At 36.9% G+C, this 11,654-nt stretch overlaps 1 protein-coding gene across 1 annotated transcript; it reads right to left on the bottom strand.

The window, feature by feature from the left end:
• Positions 1–202: 202 nt before the first annotated feature.
• Positions 203–4,675, bottom strand: LOC107733171 (Krueppel-like factor 11). The gene is made up of 4 exons (XM_016544713.1): positions 4,475–4,675; positions 3,109–3,363; positions 1,121–1,931; positions 203–882 (listed from the first exon to the last, which is right to left on the bottom strand). Exons 1-4 carry the CDS (start codon positions 4,514–4,516, stop codon positions 587–589), a joined length of 1,404 nt encoding a protein of 467 aa, XP_016400199.1. The 5' UTR covers positions 4,517–4,675; the 3' UTR covers positions 203–586.
• Positions 4,676–11,654: the final 6,979 nt, after the last annotated feature.

Raw genomic sequence — 11,654 nt, 5'->3', positions numbered from 1 at the left:
AGAGTGGAAGTTCTGTTACTGCCAAGAGCAGCGAGAAGCAGAACTGAACTACAGCCAGAGCACTCCATCCCAAAACCACATAGGAGTTGGTGAATTTTACTTTTGCCACAGATTCGTTTTTTACATTTTCAATTTCAGCTCTTTAGTGCTTAAAAAAAAAGACAAAAACTCACTTAATCTTCATAGTTTAATAAAAAAAAAAAGAGTATTAAATAAAAGTATTATATGATAATCACAGTGTAGATTAATTATCCACATATACATTTTTACATATTTTCCTTTTTCTAATTTTGTGTAGTTTAGCATACATTCCCACTAGATATGTACATATAAATGTATACCAAAAAAAAAAAAAAAGGAAGAAATTAAGACAAACATAGTACAAAGACTTTGGCAAAAGAGTGCATTAATCTTTTACACAATAGGAAACAAAATGTTCCATTGCAGAGTGCGAAATATGTGCAGCAAAGACTGGAGTCCAGTGCATAATCACGTTTTTGCCCATGAGATAATCAGCAGCCTTGCCCTCATAAAGTGAGTCCCTGCATAACATCAGTGAGAGTTCAGCCTTCAGTCTCAAAGAAAGTCAGTTCGAGGCTGGCAGCAACATGCTGACCGGTAGTGCTGTGCTAATGGGCAAGGCCTTGGTTGCGGTGATCTTGTTGAGGTTCCGCACCTCTGTTTGCCAGGATGGAATCTTCTTGGTGGTCATGTGTCGTCGTGCATGCTTGGTGAGGTGGTCACTTCGCATAAACCGTCGGTCACACACCGGACAGACAAACTTCTTCTCGCCCGTGTGTGTTCGACGATGCCGGGAGAGCTCGTCAGATCGAGCAAATTTCTTATCGCATCCTTCCCAGTTGCAGCTAAAAGGTTTCTCTCCTGGAAGACAGAAGACTTGTTAGATGACCAACTTGACCTAGACATTAGAGGTTGAGACTATAGGGCTGTGCGATATGTACAAAAAAAATTCTGATTGGTTCGGATAGCATACTGCGGGAGGTCGGGGGCGCGGAAAATCGTGCTATAAAGCGATTTAGAAATCATGCACGCTCAAATCGCGATTTTATGACGATTTCGATTAATCGCACAGCCCTACTACATACTGAACATTATTTACCTGTGTGGGTTCTGAGATGCGCCTTGAGGTGAGAACTTTTAAAATAGGTTTTCCGACAGCCTGGGAAATTGCAGACATAGTTGCGCCTGCGGGAAAAGTCGACCTGTGTGGCGCTGCTCTGTCCTGAGGGCACGTATACAGGTGCGGGTGCCAGAGGCAGGAGCTTGGTGTTGCCTAGGGTCATAACAGTCTGTTGGCACTGTGGAGCCGAAGAAACTGGTGACTGCGGCATCACGAACATCACCGTCCCCTGAGGCACTGGAGAGCCCATCAGGAGCTGCTGTGGTAAGATAGACTTCACCCCAGGGCTGGGATTCTGAATAAACGTGGCTGAGATGACTCCAGGTTGGGCCACCGGGAACATCTGGCATATGATTGGCGGACTGGAGGTTGGGGGCGGCGACTGAGCAGATGATGTAATGGAGGGCTTATCAGCCTTAGAAGGATGTCTGCTGATGTTTTGGCACGTGCCTCCTGTAGGGGTGTCGGTCTCGGGTTGGTGGGATAAGGTGGGTGATGAAGGAACTTTCTCAGTCTTTTGTGGGTGGACAGCTTGTGGAATGTTCTGATATAAGGAGCTGTCGGCTGTGTGGCGTATTACGCTGGTTGCCATGGCTCTGCAAGGTGGGGGTGTGGTTTTTTCTGTGGGGTGCCCAGAACAGGGCATCTGAGTGATGGAGGTCATGGTAGGGCATGCAGATCTCAGACTCGGGAGGCTGGGACAGGGCCGGGCCAGCGGGGAAGGCGGGGCTGGCACTGATGTGGTGTTGGAGGTGTCAGTAAAGCTGGGGCTGTGTGGTGGGGTCATGCACTGCAAGGAGAGAAGGCAATCGGAGTTAAGAGGCGCACAATATATTGGTACCATATCGTCAACAGCCGATATTAGAGATTTTTTTTTATTTAGCAGTATCAATATTCGATATATAAAGACCAATATTGTATTTTATTTTATTGTGCTTGCAATGAATTTCTTTTTTCTTTTTTCTTTGCATTTTTATATATATTTTGCTGTCATCTAACACACATAAAGTTAATCTTTAAAAACACTAATAATTTAATACTATTGTTAAATGTAATCTTTTTAGGGATGCACCAATATTAAAATGGCCAATAATGGTAGGCTGATTTTTATTTTTATGTTACAGCCAACAACCGATAAATGACAGATATTAAAATTGTAAAAGTAATAAATAAAAAATAAAACACTAAAAGTTCAAATCAAATTTAAATGTACACATAAATATAAATATTATAATGTACAGTATGAAAAAATTATTAATTTTGAGATTTGTATATTTAATTGTGCATGCTAATTTTCTGTTTATATTTAGATTACCTTTGCTGTCATTTAACATGAACTTAAAAGTTAAGCTTTAAAAACAATTTAGCAAATCTCAAATTTAATATACATTTTTAATACTGTACATAATAATGTTTTGATGTCTAAATTCACATAAATTTGGTTTTAGTATTTTATCTTTAATTCAATTTACTTTTTTATTTTTTAAGTATAAAAATATCGGCTATTTATCTGTTATACACCATAATTATCGGCTTATCTGACTCGGACATTTAAATGTTGACACATCCCTAAAAAGCAAGCTCTTTGGCAAACAACTAAATCTCATTGTGGAATTTTATATGGATGACTGGCTTCTCTATTCAGTAATATCATAGCTGTACTATTTTGTCTGTTCATCTCTCAGCATCATTACAGCACGGGTGATTCGTGTAATCACAGTGAAGGAGCCTGTGCTGAAGTTCAGTTTGCAGATGTAGCTTATCTCAAGACTTCCACCTGTCCAGGGTGTCATAAAACCCTCCCAAAGTTTTCAGCAAACAAATCAGGTTCTGATAAGAGCTTTGTGCTACACCATGCGGCGCAGAAGACTGTGAGGTTCCCCGGAGGGAATGTTGACAAATTAAACAGAGCTTGAAGTGTATATATTTTATCTTCTAGCAGATCATTCAAATTAAAGATGACTTACCAGTGAAGAGAGCGAGACAAAGTCCTTTGGGGTCTCCGGCGGTTCGGGGTGCAGGAGAGAATCGCAGGAGTCTGACGCTGGTGTGAGAGGGCGAGGTTTGAAGGCATTGGGTTTTGGAGACATCTGACTCCAGAAGCTCATATAGACCAGAGCTTCAGCAGCCTCAAGATCATTGTATTCCAGAACACTGCAGGAAGAGTGCTCACTGTGCTTTTTCCCTTCCAGGAAATCCTCACAGACATCCATCCGAGCTCCCTGAGAAGAGCCACAAGAAGACAACAAAGCTAATGTAACGTATTACTTTACAGGTGAAAGTAAACCCTCTGGTTGTTATGACACATACAGCTCAGCTGCTGGGTGGATCTGAATGAGTCTGGCTCTGTCTTTATCTATTCATGGATCCAGAAGCAGTATGACAGTTTAACAGAGAAGCCCTTTTTAACCTCCATCACTAGACCGAAGTCCTCCCACCGCCAAATAAAGCCAAAACAATGACGTGCTCACAAGCTGGCCATGTGAAACAACTGTGAGCAAAACTCGAAACCCCCTGACAGACACGGCTCGACGGTGCCAGAGGCCAGAAAACCTTGACTGACGGCAAGCCCCTCCCATTCGCTGCTCTTCAGAAAAATAATACCATTAGCCAGCAGCATCCATGTGTTTTTTTACAGCATGGTTAACAAGGTGACCACCTTCTGTACAGCATACATAGTAAGCAGTATGGTCATCTCAGCCTCAATGCTTTACATAATACAGTGTATTCACTGGTGGGATATCCAGTGGGATCCAAAAGACAACTTCTCTTCTGCATTTTTCTAATTTTAAATGAGAATGCCAGATCAATGTGGTCTCAGAGGTTTGGACACCACTGAATACCAAATATTTAATGAATTTTACACTAGAATTCCACTTGCTGATGTCAACATAAATTAACAACAATGGAGACTATGGAAAAAACGCATTAAAAGTAAAATGTATATATACACAGACAAGTATAAAAATATTAAGGCAAGACACAAATAAAAATAAAATGTTAAACAATGATTACTTGCTAGCAGACGTCAACTTGAGGGTAAACAGGAATAACGGTTTGTCTACTACAAAGGAGCCTTGTTGTTTATTATCACAGGGCGAGTCAAGTCGGAGGTGGTGACAGATGCATGTTTTCAGAACTTTATACATTTTAGATACATAGTAATATTTCGTGATGCTGATGAATAGTTACAATGTAAGTGAGAGTCAGTTCCATTACCAGTTCAACACAATCAGCAATAACCCAGTGAATCATAAGCAGCTCGTTTCAAATATTAAAATAGCTTATATGACATAAAAATAAATATTGTATAATTAAATATTCCGATCTTACCCCACATAATTCTTCCATGTTAGAAAACTGACTTGTTGACATCTGCTCAAAACGTATGAAAAATAACTAAATGAAAAGTAGAGCAGAACAAAGCCACGGAGCTGCTCCGCCCGTTCAGTGACGCGACTCACACCGGAATTCAGTTCGCCTTTACCAGCAGCTGAGTAAAACAAGTCCCAGAGAAAAAGAAAACAAAATTCACAACAGTCTGGCGAGTGGTAATACGCCACCAATGAAAAACAAATGTGTGCGAGACCTTGACCAATGGCGTGAAGGCCGACGCGTGATCAGTGCGTGATAGGCGGGCGATTGGAGGAGCAGGGGTGCGTGGCTGCCGGTGGGCGTGTGGAGGGAGTCAACAGTGTCACTGTAAACTCGCTGAACTGAGAGTCTGGAACTGGGCGAAAGGTCGAAGCCATTAGGAGCCGTATAATAGTGAAACATGTTTGTGTGTCTGGTCAGCTTAAACACGTAAGGGCTATACACACAGTACGAGGAGCCGAATTAGTAGCCTATAGCAGACACGAAGAAGCAATAACACGAATGCATTTATGCTTACATCCAGTTGAATGTATTAATGGCATTAAATTAATCATTTTAATAGTGATTAATACTTAGGCAATAGGCCTACGTCGATGACGAATGTGGATGAGTGGATACTTTATGCGCCTTTAATACACCCAGTAATAATAATAATAATAAGTTTTCAAAATATCACTGTAATTTTAAATAATGATAATATGTTTCAAACCCATGCATTTTTAAGGTTACTCTAAAAGGCAAACTATGTGCTATTTTAAATTTTAATTTAATGTAGGGTCTAAAGTTTGTTTTATGGTTTTCTGTTACATGACAACAAAAATAGTTTCCTGCTCTTTTAGCATTTTAATGTATTTTTTACGATCTCCAGTTTTCTTTTTTAATGTATTTTTGAACAACTTAATAAATCATTTCCAAAAATATAATTCACCCTTATAACATGATTGCACACGAATGTGAAAGTGAAAATGTGAACAATGAATTTCCAGATGCTTATCATAACTGAACATGAACATGATACATCCATACATAACATTTTTGTAGAGATTGTCCTTTGCAAAAATGTAATATTTAAAATGAATTGATTTAAAGTATTTCAACTTACTCAACATTATTAATGCAATTTTATTATTATTTTTTTTATTATTAAATAGTTTCTTGCAGAGCATACAATTTTTTCCTGTTGCAATGTAATAGATTGTGTTCAAATCACAACACCTTTGGCCCAGAATATTTTAATGTTTACAATCTATATAGTTTACTTAATATGCAATGAAATCTAAACATACAAATAAGCAACAACTCTTATGATACTGTGTTAGTACAATATAAACTTACCTCAATCTCTGGTCTGATTTGAACCCAGTTAAGGGCCTTTAAAAAGCAATCATTCTTAGAGTTGTGAGGTGGATGTAACCATCTCTGTTTATGATAATGTGTTGAAAATTCTCCTGTCTTGCCTGAATTTAGTAGTTGTTTTAGTCACACCCTCTCAGTGAGGATGGGGTGACAGTAACTCATTCGTCAGCCTTCAGAAGCAGTGACATTTAAGTAAGTCGATGTTAAATGAAGTCAAGGATGTTCTGATCACAGTCCCTGCAGGTGATAGACGATGCTGTAAAAGTGCTGTAGATGAGACTGTTCTTTGAAAGGAAAATCTGTTCAGGGAATGTCTTTTTCAGTCCCTGCTACGAATACACACTGATACGGACAGACTGAGCATGAACACTGTCAGACTTCCAAGTATTTTATCTCAGCCATTTATCAGTCATTTTAGTTGCCAGGGAATAATTTGAAAACTTACATTATGCATGAGTCTTTGAAGAGAATTACCCTAAAATGGGAGATATGAATGAAAAAAAATTATATAATGATTTCTTGATGAACCAGCATGAAGGTGGTTGGAGACTATTTTCAGAACAGTTGAACCTAGTAACAGCATTTTATGACTGAAGATTAATAAATTGTTTATCACAGGAATATTTGGTAAATTGACTCTAGTTAAATAGCTAATGTTAGAACATTCAACATGTATAGATATATCCTTAAGATAAAATAAAATGTATATCTTTAAACAAAATGGATATCTTTGAACTTTTAACTTTATTATATAAATATAAAATATAAGTTTATACTGTATACCATTTAGCATTATCAATAATGTTATTAAATTGCTCATTAAAATTATTTAAAAAATCAGTATTGTGCCCCATAAGAAAGTTGAAGTTACTTGCTCAAACAGAAGCAGTTCAAGAAATATACAGTCTTTTTATTTATTTATTGTTCATTTTAATTTGTTTATTGGGCTAAGACATTTGATGGGACAAAAACAGGAAAATGTGCTGCATCGGTATATGTTATGCCTGTTAAATAAATAACAGGCTGTATGAATTAAAACTTTTTTGAGCACTAATATTTTCATTTAATATTTTCATTTTTATAAAAAAAAAGTATGATTTGCCTCATTTTTAAAGTTTGCATCATAGATTCTGTGATTTTGTTCCTTTCCTGTTTAATACTGTGAAGCTGCTTTGAAACAATCTCTATTAAAGGTAAAAAGATCCTCTTCAACTGGCCATAGGATGTAAGGCCACATGTCAGTTTGTCTCCTGTGCACTTATGAAAGCAGCATGTTCAGTGGCAGCAGAACGGCCGAGTGCATCACGTAAGCTCAGGCAGTCTGTGCTGTAGTGATGATCATGTTCTGCCAACAGCAGTACAGCGAGCGGCGTGTGGGAGTTATGTTAGGTGCGGGAGGCATATTTGTGATATAAGTGGGCCAGACTGAGAAAGAAGAGAAGGAAAGTAGAGGAAAGGTTATGCTATTCACATCACCCCTTTCCCGCCCTTTCCCAAACCTCCCAGCACCCTACACCAGTTCTCACATAATGGCTTATTTTAAGAGATGTTGGAAATACTACTGTGCTTGTGGTGTTGTTGTATTATGCACACAATTTGGTCATATATTGTTGAAACTTTCATTATACAGCATGGCATAATGCTTTTACTATATTTTTCTATAATACATGATATACTACACAACTTCCATCTTTTTCTGAAGACCTAAGCTGAGGTTCCTAGATCGTAATCAAGTCTCATTAAAGGGTATCGGCCGTATGTGTGTCTGTTTGTGTTGTGTGTCTGTTTGTGTTGTGTGTGTGTGTGTGTGTGTGTGTGTGTGTGTTTAGGCAGCACATATAGGCAATTCAGATGCACGTAGATTTCAACAACAGGCTGATCAACAGAAACTCCTCACTTGCTTCACTGCAGTGGGTGTGTATCTGGGTGAAAGGGCAACATTTGGAACAGAACGTCAGTTTTGTTTTAAAACAGATCCTGTTCTGTGGTATGTGAGGTGCTTAGTGGCACATTTGTCATCTGGCCTGCCGTGTGTAGAGACTTATATGTGACCTGTAGATGGTTATGATGACAAAGCAAGTTATACTTTAAAATTAAATTTAGTGCATACATTATATATGTATGTATAACGTATCTATGTTACATGCACTAAATTTAATTTTAAAGTATAACTTGCTTCGTCATTACTTGCACAACTTAAATCTTTATGTTGTGTGTGTGTGTGTTATGGAAAAGATTTAAGTTGTGTTAGTAATGGTAGCCTTTTGTTCTTTTTTATATATATATATATATATATAATATATAATCAAATAAGAAAAATTGGGGCATTTGATTAAAACTCATGAGCATAATTCATGGAGTCCTGGTTCAAACCTGTCAGTGGCCAAAATGACGTCTCATTCACAGCCTTACAGACTACACTGATCATCTGATGCATGGTTCGTCACTGTACTTTCCAGTATTTTCCCTTGCTACATATGTCAATTATGAACATATAAAGTGTTTTTTAAATGATTTTTATCTTCAGAAAGCCCAAACATTTGGTATTATTTGTGTTCTCAGTTTTCTTGGTGATGGAGGTGTTTAAGAGCACCATTGTCTTAAATGCATCATCGACTGCTTGTTACGTGTTTATGATTTGTTTTGTGAGCTCTAAGTCATAAAGGTCTGCATTGTCATTGTGTGCAGAAGTTATACAACTGACACTTTATGCTGTGCTAAAAAGTCAATACAAACTATAAAGAGAATGTTAGACATAAGTAATCAAAATAGATGGGCAAAGTCGGTCTAAATCAGTAAATAATCTTCTGCAGTTCCACATGAAATAGCTTGTAAAACACATTTTCAAATACCTTTAATCCCATTCTTAGTAACACAAAACATTTTTGTGTCTGTTTAGTTGAGTCATATTATGGAAATAATGTAGATATGCCTGAGCTTGTCACAGATGTTCCACAGACTTAACTCACAAACAATTCCCAATATGTTAGAGGACACTTGAAAAGTGGTGTTCTTTTATACTTTTATATAAATTTGACCAAATTTACGTGTCAGAAGTTTGTGATTGTGTGTCTGTTCAATCACAAAGCAAATGAAGCTAAGAATATTAACTATTTTGGGGTTTCATTCAGGATTTGAATCTGTACACGTACACAGAAAAGTCTTACAAAATATACATTTGAACCAAAAGATGTACATGGTTCATAAAAAAATGTGCAGAAAAATATTACAGTTCCTCAAGTTTGTTTTCAGTGCTTCAAATGAGTATGGTCAAGACCAATTTATGCGCATTTAAAAAACAAAGGCAATAGCAAACAAGCTCCAACTCCAAAGAAAAAAGGAATGACAGCCACAGGATTTGAGGTCACTCCAATATGAATTAATCTGGGAATAGCGTTTAATACAAATTCCAAGATTTAACTACAAGTGATCAATAATAAGATTCCATACTATTTGAAAACAAAACAATAAAAACATTTCTTGGAATTATGACACGAGTAACAATGTCGACAGGGGGAAAAAGCCCTACCTTCCAAATCCCAAAAAGCCCTACCATCTTTAGTCCCAGTGAGCATATATATGTGTAGGCCATAGGCAACAAGTGTACATAAACATATATACAGTATTGCACACCTTTTTTTACTGAAAAAAGCGAAGGGTTCTACATTTTATATTCAGCTTAATTTACTGCATTTGTTTTAAATAAAGCATACAAGATGTGAATGATACAAAGCTGTTATATTGTATTAATACACATAAATAAAAACTATTGTTCAAAAATTTGGAATCGGTATGATTTTTAAAATATTTTTTGAAAGATATTTCTTATGCTCACCAAGGCTGCATTTATTTGATTAAAAATACAGTAAAAACTAATAATATGAATATTATTACAATTTAAAATAACAGTTTTCTATTCAAATATAAGGTATTATGTGATTTATTATTGAATTTTAAACAGCCATTATTCAAGTCTTCAGAGTTACATGATCCTTCAGAAATCATTCTAATATACTGATTTGGTGCTCAAGAAACATTTATTATTATTATCAATGTTGAAAACAGTTATGCTGTTTAATATCTCAGTGGAAACTGTGATAATTATTTTTTTTTTTTTTTCTTTAGAATTTTTTGGTGAATAGAAAAGGTTCAAAAGAACAGCATTTATTTGAGATGGAAATCACATGACTACTATGACTACTGTCACTTTTGATCAATTTCATGCATCCTTACTGAATAAAAGTATTAATTTCTTTTGATAAATAAATAAATAAATAAAACCAAACCTTTGAACATACTGTAATTATGTTCATTAACTGATTTAGTATTTTGTTATGGGCCATATATAGTCAGGCCCAGTTGAGGCTTCTGACAGTTTAGAGCAGGCATATGGCCAAGTAGGGGAGACCAAATCAGTTGAGTGGCCTCTGAGCGTGGCATACTTCAACTGTCGTAGTGAACTATAAATAACCCAACATTTATTTCCTATGTGTTTCAGGAATATAGGTGAAGATGAGCAATGGCAATGTATGTTTACACAGTTTTACCAAAAGGTCTACAGCAATAGGAATGAAAGACTGTTGTCCTGTCAGTCAATAGTCAGAGCGAGTGGGTGAGTCAAGGGTGTGTATTGAGATAATCCAGAAAGAGTGTGCTGACTCAAGAGCCATGGCACAGTCCTCAGGGCCTAAACAGTCACAGCTGCGGATAGGGCCAGGATGGGTCTATATTGTTTCTCCAAATGCTGTTTTTGTGTTCTTTGGCAATTTTCAGCCATTCATAGCTCAAAGCAGGGTGTTTAGAGATAGAATGTCTGGTTTCAAGTTGAGTAACCACTGAGGAAGAAACAGTTTTTAGGTAAAGGAACCAGAATCTCTCCACAGATTCTCTGTCACTGCAGGGTTTTTTTGTTTTTTTGTTTTTACTGGCCTTTCAGCATTTTACCCACTTGAGTACAAACAAGTGATGTGAATGAGAATGGATTAGGACAAGAATGTTAGCAAACAACATAATGGGGGTTGTGTGTGCGTGCAGACACACAGGAAGAACAGGCTACTTAATTCCCCTCCTGACCTATATTTGAACATTTTAAGTGTGTCAAACTTCCCATGGGTCGAAAAACAAAGTCATTACTTTTTCTCTTAAAGCTACAGTAGCTACATATGTCACATATAATGTCAACTATTACAACAAACGTAAAAAAAAAAATAATAAAAAATCTTTATGGATTTAACTCTGTCAGCTCTAAAAAGCATTAAGGATGAAGCAGAATCCAGTACTTTATGAGATGTTTTAGTGCCAAACTAAGAACATGCTGTGATAAAAAAATAAATAATCACTTTTCCACAGAAATATTAAACAGCATATAAACCAGCTTATTTTCAACATTGATAATAAGAAGAAATGTTTCTTGAGCACCAAATCAGTATTAGAGTGATTTCTGAAGGATCATGTTATTCTGAAGATTGGAGTAATAGCTGCTGAAAAGACTTCATAGGACGCTAGTGAAGTCAATAGTATAGGGACAGAAGTGGTTCATGGAAAATTGTGGACGAAAGATGGAGGTGTAAAACACAAAGCAGATGGCTCACTGCATTGTTGTGACACTAAACTTCCCCGGTAAAATCTAACCAGATCTCTTGTGTCACGAAGAGGCTCATGATGAAGATGAACTCTTTTTTTTCTCTCACTTACACCTCCAGAGCTTAGCACGCACAGAAACAGTTCACTTACCACTTGGACTTTTTGTGTGTGTGTGTGTGTGTGTGTGTGTGTGTGTGTT

The sequence above is a fragment of the Sinocyclocheilus rhinocerous genome, unplaced genomic scaffold (genome assembly GCF_001515625.1).
Source record: "Sinocyclocheilus rhinocerous isolate Xijiao unplaced genomic scaffold, SAMN03320098_v1.1 scaffold8, whole genome shotgun sequence".
In the NCBI taxonomy this organism is placed as follows: Eukaryota; Metazoa; Chordata; class Actinopteri; order Cypriniformes; family Cyprinidae; genus Sinocyclocheilus; species Sinocyclocheilus rhinocerous.
Note: the sequence above shows the minus strand (reverse complement) of the source record. Positions and strands in the feature narration are given on the sequence as shown.